The 18,924-nt window shown below is 46.4% G+C and overlaps 5 protein-coding genes across 5 annotated transcripts; 2 read left to right on the forward strand and 3 right to left on the reverse strand.

Moving 5' to 3' along the window:
• Nucleotides 1–239: 239 nt before the first annotated feature.
• Nucleotides 240–997, reverse strand: LOC9639704 (zinc finger CCCH domain-containing protein 49). Its single transcript, XM_024659981.1, has 3 exons — nucleotides 898–997; nucleotides 715–853; nucleotides 240–659 (listed from the first exon to the last, which is right to left on the reverse strand). The coding sequence occupies exons 2-3, from the start codon at nucleotides 738–740 to the stop codon at nucleotides 383–385; spliced, it is 303 nt and encodes a 100-aa protein (XP_024515749.1). The 5' UTR covers nucleotides 741–853; nucleotides 898–997; the 3' UTR covers nucleotides 240–382.
• Nucleotides 998–2,864: 1,867 nt separating this feature from the next.
• Nucleotides 2,865–4,826, reverse strand: LOC112340839 (pentatricopeptide repeat-containing protein At4g02750-like). The gene has a single exon (XM_024659956.1). It carries the CDS (start codon nucleotides 4,824–4,826, stop codon nucleotides 2,865–2,867), a length of 1,962 nt encoding a protein of 653 aa, XP_024515724.1.
• Nucleotides 4,827–4,896: 70 nt separating this feature from the next.
• LOC9639771 (splicing factor U2af small subunit B) lies at nucleotides 4,897–5,733 on the reverse strand. Its single transcript, XM_002986051.2, has one exon. It carries the CDS (start codon nucleotides 5,731–5,733, stop codon nucleotides 4,945–4,947), a length of 789 nt encoding a protein of 262 aa, XP_002986097.1. The 3' UTR covers nucleotides 4,897–4,944.
• A 114-nt stretch (nucleotides 5,734–5,847) lies between these two features.
• Nucleotides 5,848–6,357, forward strand: LOC112340849. Its single transcript, XM_024659969.1, has 2 exons — nucleotides 5,848–6,227; nucleotides 6,299–6,357. Exons 1-2 carry the CDS (start codon nucleotides 5,910–5,912, stop codon nucleotides 6,302–6,304), a joined length of 324 nt encoding a protein of 107 aa, XP_024515737.1. The 5' UTR covers nucleotides 5,848–5,909; the 3' UTR covers nucleotides 6,305–6,357.
• A 451-nt stretch (nucleotides 6,358–6,808) lies between these two features.
• Nucleotides 6,809–14,045, forward strand: LOC9639772. Its single transcript, XM_024659957.1, has 10 exons — nucleotides 6,809–7,000; nucleotides 7,062–7,321; nucleotides 7,384–9,309; nucleotides 9,361–9,554; nucleotides 9,602–9,804; nucleotides 9,855–10,818; nucleotides 11,465–12,428; nucleotides 12,488–12,666; nucleotides 12,730–12,953; nucleotides 12,999–14,045. The coding sequence occupies exons 3-10, from the start codon at nucleotides 8,331–8,333 to the stop codon at nucleotides 13,855–13,857; spliced, it is 4,566 nt and encodes a 1,521-aa protein (XP_024515725.1). The 5' UTR covers nucleotides 6,809–7,000; nucleotides 7,062–7,321; nucleotides 7,384–8,330; the 3' UTR covers nucleotides 13,858–14,045.
• Nucleotides 14,046–18,924: the final 4,879 nt, after the last annotated feature.

The raw sequence follows: 18,924 nt of genomic DNA on the forward strand, positions 1-18,924 counted from the left end.
GTTCATCTAAATAAACAGCAAGCTGAAAACCAGTTCTAGCTGAAGGCCAGGCAGCTCCAAGCTTGGGTTTTATCTCTTGCCACTGCAAAAGGAAATCAGTTTAGTTGCTAAAAAACAAGGAAGAACGATGAGGGACAGAAACAAACCTTACAATCGTCTAAATCCAGCACTTAAAGATCATTGAAGTACCTGTGTCAAAAATTCATTACACTGCTGAAACAGCCGACCTTTCTTCCCTCAGCGTCAAATGGAATCATTTTATGTTTGTTTATGGTCTTGTCCTTTCCCTTTAATTCCTAAATTACTCTTGCATTACAGCTGTGGCAAGGTTCACTTTTAGAAGTTTAGTCGTGCTCTCTCTGCTCCTCCTGAGCTCCGCCACTCAAGTCCGACTTTGGTGCTTGAAGCTTAGGTCCTCGGCAGCTTTCTCGGCGTCCTCACGCGTGGTGTAAGTGATGAAGGCGCAGGCCCTCTGCGGGACGAGCCGGAGCGATTCGATCTTTCCATACGAGTAAAAGTTGTCTTTGAGATCCTCGGTGGTGACTCTCTCGTCGAGGCCACCAACGTAGAGCGTCCTCACGGTGGCATCGTCGGGAGGAGTGAGCGTCGACATCTCCTCGGCCTTTTTCAGGAGCTTTGCAGCAACGGGATCATTCAACCTGCAAAGAAAAGAACTCTCAAAGTGAGAAGAAACGCGAAGAGAACACAACTTACCCATAGTGTGAGAGCCTCTTTGGCATCCACCGCGGACAAAGAAGCTGCAAACGTGTGCTCGGTTGCGCTTGTAGTATGGGCTCGTCCTCTGGAGCTTGAGGATCATGTCATTCGGCCGGACTTTACCAAAGGACGACTCCTGATCCACCTAACAAACAATGTGAGCTCCACGGTGGCGCTTACCATGCGAACATAGGGATTATCCCCCGGGCACGTCTCGCAGATGATCGGGAAGTCCGCCATAGCTCAACCCTAGCCCTAAAATTCGTGGATATGATTTTAGGGCTCTAGCAAAATTATCCGATGTTGTCCAAGCAATAAGCTCATGGTGAGGCCACCACTTCTCGAGAGAAGAATCTCAGCTCTCACAAGGCGACAAGCCACAGAGAATTTTGGGAGTCTAGTGTTGAGTTCTCAGTTTACTGTCGCCGCCGCCAGCCCGATGTCAGTATCTTGAGATTGCTGCTCACTGCCAGTTCGTGACTCGGCTTGCTGTATGCGTGCGCAAACATTTCGAATCACGATGGAGGAAGGTTAAAAGGATCCCGAGAGCTGTTGTCAAAGTAGCTCCAACCAGGTATGTGGTGCAGCCCATGGTCGATCCTATGATAGGGATGCCACAGTCTCAGTCGAGCGATTCAGGTATCACTACATAGCTCAAAGGAACACGACAGGACAAGACATATCGACCACCAGGTTTGACACATGCACGTTTCATGCGTCCGTTTCGTATTTCAAAGAGAGGGGCTTGACGTGTGCAATGGCTATGTTTCCTGGTGACTTCTTTCTCAGGTTTCTTTTCTCCTGGTACCATTTTCGTTGATGTTGTCACGAGCTTGATGGTCTGCGGAAGATAGAAACCATTGCCATCAACAAAGAAGCAGCAAGAAGCAGGATTGTGAACATTATTATTAAACCAAATAATAATGATGTTTAAAGCTGATTAAACTATGGCAACAAATATGTACATGGGTGTATTATATATTTACATATGTGTGAATATAGTTTTTTACTAGTTCTATAAAAATTATTATACATTATGGTTGTTATAAAAGTAAATGAGTGTGTGTATAATATTTTTGTCATGGGATATATTATATATGATGACATTTCAGACTGCCACACAAGACTGATACCATATTATATCATCACTGTAAATCTAACAAGAGTTTTTTTTTATCTTATTCTTGTATCATTGATTGCAGATTTATAAGTTCTTAATTTGTATAAACCACAAATCCTTAAGTTAACCCAAAGATATGCTATGTGGCAATGGCCAAGGCAAAAGTCTTACAAATATAATATATTTGTGACCAAAAGTGCCAACTTGAAAAGTCGAGAGCAAGTTAGAACTCCTAAAGAAGCACTTGATTAATATATAACAAATGTCATAATATATGGAAATTTAAGTGTTGAGATTAAAGTTCTAAAACCCAAAGACTTGAAGTGCAATGATATCAAAACCATCTCACCCCATTTCTTCAAATGTTCAAAGTGTCAAACATATCTATGGTTTAATATATTTTGGGCTAAATATATCCAAGGAACCTCTGCTTTCATGTAAAATTTTATCCTTTTATAACTATTCAGTACCAATTTGTATTTTATGTGTTTTTTTTCCTAGTTTATTGCATTTTCATCCTCCTTGTTTTACTTTTTTATGTAGGATTCAGTCCCAATTGACGTATTGCATGGCTTTTTAATGTTTATTTGCTTTCTTATATGTTTTTTTTTTTTTGTGAATGCAGTTTTTTTAAAGACTCCACAGGGTAGGGAGAGAAACCTCTCTTGTGATTTTGATAAAAGAGTTACTCACCTGTGGTCATGGGGACGCCAGTCGGGGTGGACGGATTTCATTAGAGCTGCAGCACCCGAGACGTGAGGGCGCGACATGGAAGTTCCGGAATCGATGTTGTAGCTCGAGAACTTCCAGATCAACGTCGACAGGGAGCCCATGGTGGCAGTGTCCGGGTTTAACTTGCAGAACATCGGAGTCTCCTAGGGTTGCCAAGGCCGTGTTTGGCTCGAATCAGCTGTCATCGAGAGGACATTCCAATGCTCTCGTGAAAAGGCTCCAGGAGCTCGTGAAGAGAACAATGGATTTTATCTTTTGATTAATAACTTCAAAGATAGTGTTTGCATCATTCTCACTAGTTTCTCTCTTGCTCCAAGACGCTGGCGAGTAGGAGGTTTGGGGCCGCCACCCTCGAACCCAGTCCCATCACTTCACTCGCGCCAAAGGCAGCATTCTTGAGATCACGTGCTTCTCGACAAGCGCCCAGAAAGCTCGTCCAATTGGCATAATCTGCTGTCCAAGGCATGGCGGCAATCAAGTCCCGAGCTTCTTCCAGGTATCCGGACCGGCCCAGAAGATCAATGAGACAGCCATAGTGCTTCCTTGTCGCTGCCAGGCCATGATCAAAGGCCATGGATGTGAAGTAGCTCCGGCCATCGTAAACTTTTCCCTGGTGGCTACACGCAAGCAGCATCGCCACGAAGCACGTCTCGTTCGGGGGCTCCATTGTCTTCATCCTGTGAAACATCTCGATCGCAAAGGGGGAATTCCCACACTGGACGGATCCCACTAGCAAGCACGTCCATGCGATGGAATCCCTCACGGGCATTCGATCGAAGAGATCCACAGCGCTGTATATCTGCCCATTTTGCGCGAATGCAATCAACATTGCCGTCCAGGACACCAGTGACCTGTGAGGAATCGCATCAAACACTCCCTTGCATTGCTCAAGATGCCCATTTTGGGCATATGCCGCGAGCATCGACGTCCACGTAAACGCATTTGATTGAGGCATTTGGTCGAGCATCTTCTCTGATTCTTCTAGATGCCCGTGCTGGGCATATGCCGATAGCATTGCGTTCCAGGCCACGAGATTCCACTGGGGCATGGAATCGAAGACGTAGCGTGCTTCTTCAAGATTCCCATTTGCGGCATATACCGTTACCATTGACGTCCACGTAATAAGATTCCTCTCCTCCATTCTCTCGAAGAGTTTTTGTGCTTGTAGGACTTGCCCGGTCTGGGCATACCCCGCCAGCATGGCATTACACATGGCAAGATCTGGCTCGTCAATCAAATCAAACATCTCCACCGCCTTGCCGACGTGACCATTCTGGGCATATGCAGCCAGCAGCGACGTCCAAGAGAAGAGGTCAACGCGTGGCAAAGAGTCAAACAGCTTGACCGCATCTGTGAGATTCCCTTGCTGCCCGAGCGTCGCCACAAGGGAGCTCACACACCCAATGCCGTACACTGGCATCTTGTGGAGTATGGCCAATGCTCTATCCGTATGACCGTGCTGGGCATATGCCACGAGCATCGTGCCCATGGACACCACGTTTTGCTGGGGCATCTCGTCGTATATTTTCTTGGTTGTCTCTAGATCGTCGTGCTGGGCAAATGCCGAGAGGACAACGTTCCACGACACGAGATTTCTCTCTGGCATCGCGTGGAAGATCTCGCGAACTCGATCGAGCTCAAGACTGTGCACATAAGCTGTGACCAAAGTGTTCCAAGAGACAATCGTTCGTTCCGGCATTTGATCGAAGAACTCTTTGGCTTTTGGATGATCGCCGAGCTGGGCAAATGCGGCAAGCATAGAGTTCCAGCAACCGACGTCTCTCTCTGGCATCTCGCTAAACACTCTGGAAGATTCGCTAAGATCGGAATTGTGGGAATATGCAGCTAGCATGGCACTCCACGCGAGAAGGTCGTGGAATGGCATCTCGTCAAAGGTTTGCTTTGCGTGATCGACATGCCCTTTTTGGGCATATCCTGCAAGCAGCGAAGTCCACGATATCAAGTCCCTGCCGGGCATCTCATCAAAGAGTTTCTTGACTTCGTCCACGTCGCCGCACTGGCTGTATACCGCCAGCAGCGTGTTCCACGACACGAGGCTCCGCTGCGGCATGCCGTCGAAGAGCTGTTTAGCGTCGCCCAAGAGCCCATTACGGGCATATGCCGAGAGCATCGCATTCCAGGAGATAAGATCGCGCTGTGGAATCCTGGCAAAGAGCCGGCGAGCTTCGTCGATTTGGCCATTGCGAGCGAGCGCACAGAGCTTGGAAGTCCAGGAAACTGTATCGGCATGCGTCATGAACCAAAAGAAGGATCACATCCCGCGCTGCCCAATATGAGTACTGGAACGAGCTCTGGCAATGCCAAGGTGGTAGAAGTCATCAACCATAGATTGCGAGGAATTAAAAGGAGATTTCTTACAAAGGTTCCTTTTCCCTTTCCTTGTTCCACCTCTCGATTTTGGCCAGCCTTTCACGATCGCTCTCTCGTCGCCAGGGCGGGCTTCTCCTCGTATGGCGCTCCCCATCACGTCTGTAATCCCGCTCCCCATCCTCCTCCCTCGGGCGACGTTTGTGATCCCGCTCCCCATCCTCCTCCCTCGGGCGACGTCTGTGATCCCGCCTTGGTGGCGATGACGATCGATCGCCCATCAGCTCCCTCATCAGAGCTCTGCTAGGACGATACAAGTGCAAGAAGTTGCAGCATCCGCCCCGGCTGCACCCTCCTTGCTCCTCCTGCCGGCAAGACGCCTCGCGAAAATCCGTCACAGGGGAGAACTCGGCCGCGATCGGGCGCCCGGAGTAGAACCTCCCATTCAGCGCTGCCATAGCTGCGACTGCATGCTCCTCGTGCCGAAACTGGACGTAAACATTCCCGGCCAGATGGTTGCCGAAGTTGTTGCAGATCTTGAGCGCCTCCACCTTGCCGTGCTTGCTCACCTCCTTAAACACGTCCTCGTAGAACGCATCCAAGTCCTTTTGGAGCTCTTCCTTGGAAATGGCAGTGTTTCTGTATGCCTGACCGGGGGTGATCTCCGGGCTTTGATACATGTTGAGCAGCAAAGTGCAGCTCTGCTTAGGTTTTACGTGCGCTCTCGAGCATCGGTCCCCGTGTCGACAGGCGCCCATCTTGAGGTAGAAAGGGCAGTTCACTCGGTCTTGTTCGGTGCCAAAGATGTCAGCCAGGTGCTGCGCGCCACCTCCCATAACGTTCCTCAAGAACCCTAGCCGAGACCTCTCGTATATATACACGGGTTGTCAAAAGGGTTGTCAAAAAGGTGGCCAAATGCCGTTACTGGGCATTCGTGATGCTTGCTTGCCCTAATTCTCGACCCAAATCTCCCGCCAGGTTTTAGGGTTCTTATGCTAGGTTTTGGGGGTCAATGGGGCACGAGATCCATCCCGCGAGCTCGCCGGCTCACAGGCGATTGCAGAGTCCATCGTCGCCCTTCTCGGCGCCGCGGAGGGCCGCATTGTCGACGCGCGAGGAGCCGGATCTAAGCTGGAGGGCGCTCGTCTATCGGCACCAGTTTCTACTGCTCATGCTGGGAGTACTCTTGTTTCTGTGCACTGTCTACTTGTATTTCGCTATAACGCTGGGGACGGGTAATTCGTGCGCGGGGCTCACAGGAGTCCAGAAGGAGATTTGCAGCCTCTCCTCCAAGGACAAGACGAGGCGCGTGGGCGCGAGAGCACTCCTGGTGAGTGATCGCAGCATTGCTTATTGTCTTGCTGGGATTTTTACTCGAGAATGTGTGTTCCCTCTAGACAGATTTAAATGCTGGGGAGCTCTGGAGAAAAGAATTAAACCTTGGTCTGTGCACTGACGCTGAAGGAGCTGATGGTTTCTCGTGCAAGGTAAGCAAAGAGATGGATGGAATGGAAGCGTGCATTTTAGATCTGACTGGTTGCTTATATTTCTTTAGAAACTTAAAACAGGAACACAAGCTTCCTTGGAAGCAAATAGTGGCCTGTTCGATCTGGTTTTCCTAGAGCTTCATAGCTCTCGAAACGGTACGTACGCGTCTTAAACTTGAAAACCTTTGATTTTACGTTTTTTTTTCCACAGATCACAAGTGTGCTGTGGGGATCTCAAAACTGGTCAGAAAGGGTGGAGTTTTAGTGGCATCTATCGACATCTCGGAGTTCATGCAAAAACTTAACTGGTCTTTTGTCGGAAGGTTGTCTTCGAGTGTCTCATTTTATGTGCTCTTCTGATAGTTTTTGCTTTTCCTTTTGCAGAAACCGTGACCAGGGCCAGATCTGGCGGGCTCCTCAATAACACGCGGATTTGTCTTTTGGTAGGTAATCTATGCTGTATTTTTTATCGCAGGCTTAATCACCTAATATCGAAATGAAAAGTATCGTGGATCAAACTTTCCAAGTCTACCAAGAGTACTGATCGGGTTTTATTATGTCTGCAAAGAGGCAGGAAACTGTGATGATCGAGACGATTGCTTCCCTTCGAAGACCTGTAAGACTTGAGTTTCTTTTGGAAGTTCTTAACTCTTTCTTTTGCCTGTGTTTCCTCTCAGGAACGCGCTTGCACTGTCAAAGTGAACTTGCTGCAAACATCATTTCGAAGATGCTGACTTTGATTGATCCCGTTATGGCGATTCCAGAACAGCAAACCAAAGGTAATCATCTGGGGTTCTTTCGATTAATTTGAGCAGGGCGTCAGACCGTTTTGCAGGATAGTGAGCTTTTAAAATGGATGTCGCCATTTGCTTGTAGGTGGGCGATGTCCGGATCGAAGGACATATCCAATCGACACATTCAAAGTTTCAATAGCGAGGTATCAACCAGCGCTGCTTGATAGTCTACTGATATATATACTGATAATCTACTTGATTCCAGAGATGAGATTTTCAACCCTGGTGTGTGGCGTGCTCAGAAGATTCTCCACATTTCGTTTGGGGTTGTGGGAAGAACGCGCCTTTGAGCTTAATTTTTGCGTACTAAGCTTGCAGGGACCAAACCATCATCATCCTTTCTAGAGATTGACGAAGACCAGCAAAAATTAAACCAAGCTAGCAAGCAAATCTATGGACGGATGCGATGGGCCGGAAAGCAACACTGCCATCGCAATCCCACCGTACGATTTGGACGACCCGGGCCTCGTGACTGCCGACAGTGGGGTGCTGGTGGTCGATTCCCGTCCCGAGAAAGGCATCGTTTTTGGCATATACCTCGTGGGGACCAAAGCGTATCAGATATTTTGCGTGCTTTTCCAAGCCATGGACTTGGCTGCGCGTACGAACGGACAGCCCAGTACGGTCGGGCCGGCATTATTTTACTGTGGTAAATGTCAAAATCGAGGAGTGAAGGAGCTGTCAGGAAATTGTTTTTCACCGCCTCTCTTCTGTGGGTTTAAACGGGAGACTAGGTCTTTCTCGGGGGTTTAGCTAGGCATTTTCTCTCGTTTGATCAGACCGATCGATCGAGCGATCTCTTTCGGTTAGGCCGGATGCCGCCAGGAATCGGAGCGTATCATCGGGTACTAGTGATGCGTTTGACAGCAGCAGCGGTAGTGCGGCGGCATCCATCGCGAGATTTCGGCTACATTCGAGCGTTTCTTCACAAGATTTCTTGAGGCAAGTGTGTGAGAGCGAGTTCTTTCCCGTGGAGGGAGAATCCATCCCTGCATTCACAGAAATCGAGGCAGAGGGCGAGTATTTCCCAAGACTGCTAGCATCGAGAGAATGCTGCTACTGGGAAGAACGATCAGATAGGGCGGACAGGCATGATCATCGTCTTTCTCGTAGAAGGAAGAGAGGCAGTGTAGTCTAAGCTCCGAGGAAGGCATGGGCTGCGCAGCATCGAAAGTGAGCAAGGCGGAGGATGTGAGTAGATGTCGCGCGAGACGAAGGCTCATGAAGCAGACAGTGGCGTCAAGGCATCACTTTGCGGCAACTCACGCGGCTTACATCCAAGCCATGAAGAACGTAGGGGCGGCTTTCCGGCAATTTGGAGAGACCGAGCTTCGTGATGCTCAAGCAGCAGCCGCCGAGCGTACAAAATCGAGCTCCCTTCAGTCACCCGATCGGCCACTTCCTCCACCTCCGCCGCCAGTGTTCCTCCAAGACTCTCCTCGCATGGAGTTCCTTTCTCCTCCCGCATCTCCCATCAAGACGGAAGATCACGAGAGCGAGGAAGCCAAGGATCAGGAGCGCCGCCAACGCAAGAGAGAACAGGAGCAGCACCAAAGTCGGTTCCAAAAGTTGGAGCAAGAGCACGAGGGCTTCTACTATCACCGTGGTGGAGACGATGACAAAGATGACAAGGGAGCGTACTACTTTACTGCTCCACCGCCTCCTCCAGTTCCCTCGAGCACAGCTCCGCCTCCACCGTCGCCTCCAAGAGACTCGGCCTGGGAGTTTCTGGATCCGTTCAGGCCGCAAGAGCACCCGGTTCTTCTTCACGACCAACGCACCTCGAAAAAGGTGGAGGTTTCTAAGCAGGACCGCGAGAGAATGGAAGATCACCACCACCACCACCACCACGATGATGATGATGACGATGAGGACGACGATGACGAGCACGAAGTGTCCAGCAACCCGGACAAGCCGGTGGTTGTCAAGAACCCCAGCGTCATTGGTTCCAGCAAGCGAGACTTGGCGATTATTCTGCTCCCGAGTGGCGGGATTGGACGCAAGGACCTTCTCGACGTTGTCAAGGAGGTTGATGAGTTGTTCCTTCGTGCTTACGAGTGTGGGAAGGACGTTTCCAAGCTTCTGGAGGCGAGAAAGGTTCACTACCACTCTAATTTCGTCGACTCAAGAGGTAACGCTTTCTACCATTTGCTTTATAATTAAGTTCCAAAACTTCTTGCAGGATATGAATCGCACTCGAAGAGAGTGTTGCAAGCAATTTCTTTAGGCCACAGAGGTTCGAGCAAAACCCCTTTGAAGGTAGTTGCTTCCGAGGATCACCTAAGCAGCCCCGAGGACTCTGGTAAAGCTGGAAGTCATGCCGGTACTCTGGACAGCTTGTTGGCCTGGGAGAAGAAACTGTACGAAGAAGTTAAGGTGATGTCTCGTGCTTCCTAGTGTTATGTTTAAATGTGTTATGGCAGAATACAGAAGTGATACGAGCTGAGTACCGGAAAAAATGTTCCCCCAAGCTCCAGGAAGAAATGAGCGACACAACCAGGTCCATGATCAAGACCTTGTCCACGAAAATTCAGGTGTCGCTGCAGGGTGTGGACACGGCAATCTCTGCCATCAACAAGCTCAAGGAAGACGAGCTTCATACACAACTTGTTCAACTTATTGAAGGGTATGTACGAGGTTTTGGATTTCTGTCAATCACTGATTTTCTTAGAACAGGCTAATGAACATGTGGAACGAGCTTTACGATTGTCACCAGAGACAACACAAGATCGCATCGGACATGAAATCCTTAGACCACTGGGGGACTGTGGAGCCGACGACTAACATCCACAGAGTAGCAACTTCTCAGCTCGAACTAGCGCTCGGTGCGTGGCTCGCAGGATTCAACAAGCTCATCTCCGCGCAGCGGGATTACCTCCACAACCTGACGGGCTGGCTTCGACTTAGCAACATGCAGCTCGAGTTGGAATCCGCCAGAGAAACTCCAGGCAGCAAGAAGAAGCAAGCCACGGCAAGGCCGGCGTGGCTGGCGTCCATGCTCCAGCTCTGCCTGGACTGGAGCTTGGCGCTGGACAGACTGCCAGACAAGGTAGCCTCGGAGTCGATCAAGAGCTTCGAGGCCGTGGTTCACAAGCTGGTGGATCTCCAGAACGAGGAAGTGAAGCACAGGAAGAAGCTGGATGCTGTCTCCAAGGAATTCGACAAGAAGATGGCACGCTTGTCAGCGAGTACGAAGCATCGCAAAGCGAGCCGGGAAGAGCAGCAGCAGCAAGCGACTGACACTCGAAAGGAGAAAGATCCAGACAAAGAGAAGGCGGCGGCGGAGAACGATCCTCCTGGATCAGCTGAAGCGACCAACGAAGATAGCAATCTGGTGGAGTCCATCCCGAGCATCCTGCGAGCAGCAGCTAATCGAGGCAGTGGCAAATCGAGGCGGCGGGGCTCTCCCGAGGAGAGGATGCGTCAGGCTGTGAATTCGATCCAGGCAAAGCTCGAGGAAGAGAAGGAGCGAGTGGCAAAGGTTGTGTTTGACACGAGGGCGACGACCATCAACAGCTTACACACGGGATTGCCGAGCATCTTTCAGGCGGTGGCAGGATTCGGTCGCATCTCCCTCCATGCGTATCAGAGCCTCTACTGCCAGGCACACAATGGCGCTCTCCTCCGGATCACTCAAGCCTAGGGACGATGACAAGTGTGCCCTAGCGCTAAATAGGGCAAAGGTAGTACTGCCACGTGTATGCAGTACTCATTGCCACGTGTATGTAGTTAATATTCTAGTTAATGAATCGCATTTCCCGCGGTGAATTTCAAATTTTCTTGAGCCCCACCTGTGCGCGGGGCCTTGAGATCCGGGCAGGGCGGAAGAACCCTAATCGTGCGACACGAATCGAGCGAGGGAGAAAGAGGAGGGGAGAAATTCCTTTCCCATATCTTGCCTCGCGGAGGAGAGATTTGATTAGATTGAGGAGCCGCCCGTTGCGTGTTGGGTGCGCGCGGATTGATGTGCCCGCATTTAATTAATCCGGTCGCGCAAGGAAGGGAGAATTTCCCGTTTGTGGGCTTTTGCATCGCGGTGCGCTGCCCGATCTTCGTTTTTTGGCGCTGCCTGGCCGCGCCGCTGACAGCCACTATTCCTTTCTTTCTTCGCTGGTCTCTCTCTCGTGTTCTGGGGATTTCTATTTCTTGTCTCCATCCAAAGCAGGCACAAGGTCTCGCTTTCGAGGTCACGATCGTTGTTTTGGAGTGGAGATCACATCGATAGATAGATAGCTCCCCCTTCGTTTTTTTTAATCGCGCTCTTGTTCGTGTTCTTCCGGTGATCGATCGATGGAAATATCGTGATCCTTGGTCCTCTTCTCCTGGTTCTTGATCGGCTACTCGCTCTTTCTTGTTCGGTCGATCGAAATATCGTTTTCCAGCTCTCGAAATACTCTCTAGCTCACCGAGCTATCGAACGATCCATCCATCGAAAGATGGGATGCACGAGCTCCAAGGTCGACAACGAAGAGAAGGTCGCGCGATGCAAGGCCAGGAAGCGATTCATGAAGCACGCGGTGGCATCGCGGCATCAATTCGCGGCCAGTCATGCCGCGTACGTGCAAGCGCTCAAGAACGTAGGAGCGGCATTCCGGCAGTTTGGCGAGACCGAGATCCCCGACACGACCTCATCGTCTTCCACCGATCACGACTACAATCCATCGTCTCCAACGACGCCGGACGCTAAGCCGCCGCCTCGCCCTCTCTTCCTTCCACCGCCATCGCCCAACGATCGCCACGGCCTCAAGCTCGATCCCGCCAGTGTGATTCTCGAGGAAGAGGAGCTCTCGCCGGATCTCAGCCCCGAGAAGAAGAAGGATCATCGCGTCAAGAACAAGAAGAGCAGCGGCGGTAGAGAGGTTCTTCCACCGCCATTGCCACTTGGTAGCGCTCCACCGCCGCCGCCTCCTCCCAAATCTTCGGCATGGGGCTTTCTCGATCCATTCCAGGAGGACGAAGCCACCGCGGCCGTGGCTGTGGCGGCTGAGACCTTCACTGTGTCTTCCAAGAGCACCAGTGGCCGCGCTCGCGCGAAGCTGTGGTTTCCAGCGGCGGAGAAGGATCTGGAGCAGCGGTCCAGCGATAACAGCCTGGCGATCATCGTGAGGCGATCGGGAAGCAAGGAGCTTGTGGATGTTCTTCGCGAGCTGGACGAGCTTTTCCTCCGGGGCTACCAGAGCGGCAAAGAGGTAGGGAAGCTGCTCGAGGCGAGGAAGATCCACTACCACTCCAATTTCGTGGAGAATCGAGGTAGGATGCTCGTTGTTCCTGGGGCTAGATTTTCTGTTCTCATCGATCGCTACGCGCAGGGTTTGATTCTCACTCCAGCAAGGTTCTCAATGCGATCTCTTGGTCCAACTGGAAGTCGCCGCTCAAGCGCAAAACGGAGGAGACGGCGCTCGCAGTGACCGACGAGGATTTTGGAGCTCACTCGGGCACTCTGGATCGGCTGCTTGTCTGGGAGAAGAAGCTCTACGAAGAAATGCGAGTAAGTTTTTTTCTTCTTGGTTTTGGAAGCTCTTTTGATCGATCGATCGATGGGTTGCCACAGACTGCCGAGGCGAATCGAATCGAGTATGAGAAGAAGTGCGCCCAGCTCCGGCACCAGGACTCCAAGGGCGACTACAACGAGTCCATCGACAAGACGCGCAACATGATCAAGATGCTCCAGACGAGGATCGTGGTGGCGCTTCAGGGAGTGGACACTGCCGTGGCGGCCATCATCAAGATCCGCGACGAGGAGCTCTATCCCCAGCTCCTGGAGCTGGAAGAAGGGTATGCCACGCGTGTTCTAGGCTCATTGACGATTGGTCATTTCAGGTTGACTGGAATGTGGGCGGAGCTCTACGCCGTCCACGAGAAGCAGTATGCGGCGGTGAGCCGGATGAGGCCTCTGGATTGTCTCTTGGGCTCGGTGGAGGCGACGAGCAACATCCATCGCTTGGCAACCTCGCAGCTCGAGGCATCGCTAGACAATTGGTACAGCTGCTTGAACAAGCTCATCACCAGCCAGAGGGACTACATGAGGAACCTGTGCGGCTGGGTGCGGCTCTGCGTGATGCCGTTCGAGGACATCAAGGATTCTCCAACTCTGTCGGCTGGATCATCGACTCCTCCAATCCACGACGTCTGTCTCGAGTGGCACCAGGCTCTGGATCGCCTCCCGGACAAGGTGGCCTTGGAGGCCATCAAGAGCTTCGTGGCGGTGATCCACAAGATCGTGGAGCTGCAGAACACGGAGCTCCAGCACCGGAAGAAGGTGGAGTCACTCACCAAGGAGATCGACAAGAAGGTGGCCTACATCCAGAACTACGAGAAGAAACACCCCGACTCGGCCTCCACTACCACTGCCACGGCCTCGGATCATCACCACCATAGCAATCACCTGGACGAGACCGACGAGCTCACGGTTCTCCACGACATTCTTCCGCCAAAGAGCCCGCTTGCCGATAGGAGAGCCGCGGTGGATTTGCTCCGGAGGAAGCTGGAAGAGGAGAAGGAGCAAGTTTCCAAGGCGGTGTATGATACCCGAGCTATGACACTGAATAGCCTCCACACCGGACTCCCCAGCGTGTTCCAGTCGGTGGCCGGCTTTGCGAGCGTTTGCTCCCAGGCCTTCCAGTTGCTTTACCACAACGCTCGCGTCAACAAGGAGGAAGCTAGTAGCTATTCGCCATGATCTAGAGGAGGAAGCTCGTAGGTATTCGCCATGATCTAGAGGAGGATACTCGCAGCTATTCGCCAGAGCTCGGGGAGGAGGAGATTTTGCGGCAATCTATTTCACTAGCTATGCTTTCTACTTGTATATATGTTGGTGCTCTACGCCATTTTGAATTTAAAGGACTGTTATGAGTATATGCTCTTGAATTCCCGCTTTATTTATCTAGGGTTTTTAGCGTTTTTGTCCAGGAAATCTGCTTTTGATCGTTGGTCCGCCAGATTCTAGTAAGTGAGAGAGTTCGCAAGGAGGCAGCAGGCATATCCCCTCTCCATCAACATGCGCGAAGGGAAGTTCAACACTGCCGCTAGTTTTGCTGCGAAGCTCAAGTCTAGGTCGTCTGGATTTGTAGAGGTGGTCGTCAAGGCGGTCTCTATCCCACCATTAGGGGATCCTGTGACTGATGGCAGGGTAGCAGCCACAGCAGCAGCTGAACAGGGTTGATCGATCGGATATAATGGCCCTCCTTGGAGGTCTGAGAGGTCCCTTTGAGAATTGGATAACGTTTGGCAGGGAGCTTTTGCGGAAGCCAGGGCTTCCTTCAATCATCATTGACGAGGCTAATAGGCTGCGGAGCAGATGGACCTCGCAACGCTATTTCATCGTGTTGACCAAGGAGGCTAACATAGCCAACGTGATTCTGCCAGAAAGTGTTTGTGAGATCATGTGATGTGTCTACGATGACAGGAGGAAACATCATTTCATGAGATTGCAGCTGCGTATGATCCTGCAACACTGCCTCGGAGGTGCACCTCTTTGGACAGCAGGTTGTTACCTAGCCGTGTGAAGGTGGTGTGGTGAGTGAAGATGAGCTTCTTTATGGACACGTTCTCAGCAAGGAGGCACTCTATAGCCTCATCCAGCATAAGTTTCTTCACTTCAGGGACATGAGACTCTCGGCCAAGGACCTTTTGTGGTACAAAGGGCATTGGCCTGTTGTCATGCCGCTTTCCAAGCCACACTACCATGCGAGTTCTTGCGCATTAAGACAGGCGAAATGGAGGAGTCTACAGGGCTGTTCGAAGAATTTGAGGGCTTGCTAAAATTGATGCTTTGTGCAGCAATGCTATGATTTGCTTTGGTTTTCTTATGAAAACATTTTATGTTTTTTTATGTGTTCTACTTTTTTTCAATTTATATATCCATATACAAATTTTCTTGTTATTTTCTTATTTGTAATAGTTTTTCCATGAGCTCTTTTAATCTTTTATCATATTAAAGTTTCTTATTATTATAATGTTAGATTTTGATAGCCATTGCATTGGTTTCAATCTAGACCACTTGCTTCTGTAGATAAACTAGGTTTTGGGTTAATTGAATATACATTTTTTTTTCTTTTCTAAATAATATACTCTTCCTTTGTGGTAGCCTTTTCCTCCTCTTTTCAATATTCCCAAATTTCCTATATATCTTCAAGGGATAACATTGAGCACATTAAATTTGGACTTTCAATGTTCTTAAATTTCCCATATGTTTTTGAAGGATAATATTGAGCACAATGTAATCTCTTAAATTTAGACTTTTCAGGCCAGTACTATTCAAACCTAAAGATGTTTAACCCTAAGTATCCCAAAATTTTTAACGAATTGGAAAAAAGGATGCACTTTTATTTATGGGCCCTTTCCCTCTATATTTAAACTTTATACATCATCTTTTGAGTCATTTTCTTTGGTTGCTTACAATCCATTATACTTCTTTACAAGTTCACACCCTCGTAAATAGAAGTTAAGAGCCCCAACTCTCCCAAGAGCCGAGACTAATTTGATGCCAAATGTAACCTCCTAAATTTGGATCTCCTGAGAGTCCAGTACTATTCAAACCCAAAGATGCCTAATTTTAAGTATCCCAAGAACCTTAATTGATTAAAAAAAAGGGTGCACTTTTATTCATAGGCCCTTTTTTTTTATATTTGAACTATGGATTGTATTTCGAGTCATTCTCTTTGGTTGTTTATACATAGCCACTTGTGTGAATTAAAGCCTTCTCTTGAATATCTTCAAATACATATTTAAACATGCTAACTATTATGAGATGTCTTTTAACAATTATATCATCTATGTCAAGGGTTATTTGAGTTAGTTATGCAATTTGATATTTGCTTCTAGAGTTTCTTGCTTTATACAAAGTTAAATATGTCAAAGTAGATTAAATTGGATATATTATAACTAGCACTTCCTCAAGATCTTATGAGATTTATTTTTACAACTCTTTTTGATTGTTATAATGGAGGTTGATGTTGTTGTTACTTTTGTTCAAGGACAAAGATAAGGTCATGGTTGTGGTCATGATGTTTGCTATTGAGCATGTGATAAAGTTTATCATATATATCAATATTGTTAACATTTCCTGTTTTGATACTTGAAATTCTTTCAAGAAATGGAAAGTCACATAAGTAGTGTATAATCTCTTGAGTTTAGACTTCTTAAAAGATCATCCAACCCAATACTATTTAAACCCAAAGACGTTTAACCCCAAGTATTCCAAGACCCTTAACCGATTGGAAAAAAGGGTGCACTTTTATTTATAAACTCTTTCCCTTTATATTTGAACTTTATGGATTATCTCTCAAATCGTTCTTTTTGGTCATTTACATAGTGACTTTGCACAAATAAGTCAATGACCCCTTCATTCTTTCGAAAATACAATCAAAGAATTCACTTAGCACTGGTTCATTCCATATTCACTTTCTAAGGTCAATTTTGTAATAAAAAGTCCTTTACTATCCTCTTTGTATTGGTCAATATAGATTCATATTTTTCCTCTATTGCTTAGCTGAAATGGTTAAAGTGTGTATTTGGATCCAAGGATATAACTTATCTTAGGTACTAAATTTCTAGTGAAGATTTGCAAGTTAATGTTAATAAACCCTTAGTTATTTTGAAATTCCCTAGTCCAAAGTGTGAATGATATGCAGAGCTTCCTTAACAAAGTGCAATATCTTAATCATTTTATTAATCATCTTTCTAATCATACAACACTATTGCAAGTGTTGCTCAAATTGTTAATATCATCTTTTATTTGGTCTGAGGAATGTGAGTAAGCATTTATAAATCTCAAAAAACTATTGATGATTCTTTCAATTTAGTGTATCCTGACTACACTTAAGCACATGAATACTTTTGATATTGTTCTTAGGGGTGTGTTGATGCAAAAAAGTATAAGTGTACCTAGTCAACATTATCTTATTATATATATCAATTGTACATTATAACTAATAGAGGCAAACTACTTCATGATAAAGGAGCATTTAATAACAGTTCAAGATTTAAAATATATGCATACTTACATGGTTCTCCAACATTACTAAAGTGTGTACTTCATTATTAAAGAAGAAGAATGATCATACTACTCAATATACTCTAAAACTTTAGATATATAATTTCAAGTTTATTCATCACCTAAGAAGTTTTATAGTTATTGCTAATATCCATTCTTAAATTCCTTTTTTTCTTTGCTCTCTTTTCATATTCTTAATAAGTATGTTGTTCTAACATTAATAAATTTTCCAGACAAGGATTTCATGCTATCAATGGCTATTATACTTGATGTTTAGTTTCTATAAGATGCGAAGCTTGATTTACCTTCTCTTAACATAAATTGTAAAGCTCAAAAGATTGATAGTTGTGAATTTGAAAGTTTTGTGATAGGTTTGAGAATCTTATATCATTTGTTGATAATTTGTTATTTTGGTATTTACATTCTCAATATCACTTTAAGAATAACCTTCTTTATTTTATGCAAATTGATTTTGATGAACATTTTCACCTAATAGTGCTTTTGATTTTTATTCTACTCTCTCTTCATGCTTCCCATAACTTGCCTATTTTTTTTAGTTATATAGGACATTATTGTATGACTAAAAAGTTGTATAAGTTTTTCTATTAGCTGGAAATACAACATAATGTTATTTAGTAAGTGTGTAGCTATATTTAGTGGCAAGTTCATAATCCTCCCTGTTATACTGTAAAAGAACAGTTAAAGTCAATTGTAACTTCCTATCTATTTAAGTTAATGACATTTGATTTTATAAGCCTTTTCCATAGTTGATTGCTAACAATGAGTACATTATTATTACCTTTAACCACTTCACTCATTGAGTGGAAGTTAGTGCTCTTATTAATGTGTTTACAACTGTTATTAAATACTTCTTCCTCAATTGAATAATGTTTCAACATTTATGTCTAAAGTAGATTCTCTCAGATAATGATCCTATGTTTATAGCTAATGCATTTTACATTTAATTGAGGATATGTCACATTTTCATAAGTGTTTATTATCTATAGATGGATGGTTTGGTAAAATAACTCGTTCGAACTTTCAAATAGATAATTTTGAAATATTTGAACTTTCAATATTCAAATTGGGATGGTTTTTTACTATTTCTTTGGTATGCATATGTCATATAGGTACATAATTCTATTAATGTTTCACTATTTAACATTTTATATACTCATGATCCAATATTGCTAATAGAGTTAAATTTATCTTTGTGATTATCATAAGTTGTTGATGTTAGGTCCTAAGATTAATATTTGACAAGCATTCTTCCTCTAGTTCAAATGAAGTCTGTTGAATGAACACTTAGGCCACGTACAAATAAGAAAATAATAGCATCACAACTCTCATCATCATCCACTTGTAAAGTACAAAATGGATGACTTAGTATTGGTTTATTTTCCTAATTTTGCGGTATATAGTTTGTATGCTAAGAGCAAGGGACCATGTCAAGTGTTATAACAAGTTGAACTGCAAGTTTATGAAATTCAACATGAGATCCAATAAGTTAATCCTCAAAAAATAATGCATATAAAATGGGTAAAGCACTTTATATAAAAGGATCAAGAATAAATGGCACCACCTATATATCAACTAGTGTCTCTTTTTAATGTTCCTCTAGATCTTAATCTATCAACCAAAGAATCCTATTATCCTTCTATCCTTCCAAAAAAAGGGGATGATGTGAAGTGTAGTGAGTACAACTATATTGTTATATATGATTATTAGCATAGTGAAATTTTATAGCTATTG

Source organism: Selaginella moellendorffii, unplaced genomic scaffold (assembly GCF_000143415.4).
Source record: "Selaginella moellendorffii unplaced genomic scaffold, v1.0 SELMOscaffold_71, whole genome shotgun sequence".
Lineage (NCBI taxonomy): Eukaryota > Viridiplantae > Streptophyta > Lycopodiopsida > Selaginellales > Selaginellaceae > Selaginella > Selaginella moellendorffii.

Excerpts from the sequence above, each read along its gene's own strand:
- LOC112340839 (XM_024659956.1), bottom strand. The coding sequence starts at position 4,826 with ATGACGCATGCCGATACAGTTTCCTGGACTTCCAAGCTCTGTGCGCTC.
- LOC9639704 (XM_024659981.1), bottom strand. The coding sequence starts at position 740 with ATGCCAAAGAGGCTCTCACACTATGG. Across the intron at positions 660-714 it reads AAGAGGCTCTCACACTATGG|GTTGAATGATCCCGTTGCTG; the intron begins GTAAGTTGTGTT and ends TTTTCTTTGCAG.
- LOC112340849 (XM_024659969.1), top strand. The coding sequence starts at position 5,910 with ATGGGGCACGAGATCCATCCCGCGAGCTCGCCGGCTCACAGGCGATTG.
- LOC9639771 (XM_002986051.2), bottom strand. The coding sequence starts at position 5,733 with ATGGGAGGTGGCGCGCAGCACCTGGCTGACATCTTTGGCACCGAACAA.
- LOC9639772 (XM_024659957.1), top strand. The coding sequence starts at position 8,331 with ATGGGCTGCGCAGCATCGAAAGTGAGCAAGGCGGAGGATGTGAGTAGA. Across the intron at positions 12,429-12,487 it reads CAATTTCGTGGAGAATCGAG|GGTTTGATTCTCACTCCAGC; the intron begins GTAGGATGCTCG and ends CGCTACGCGCAG. Across the intron at positions 12,667-12,729 it reads AGCTCTACGAAGAAATGCGA|ACTGCCGAGGCGAATCGAAT; the intron begins GTAAGTTTTTTT and ends GGGTTGCCACAG.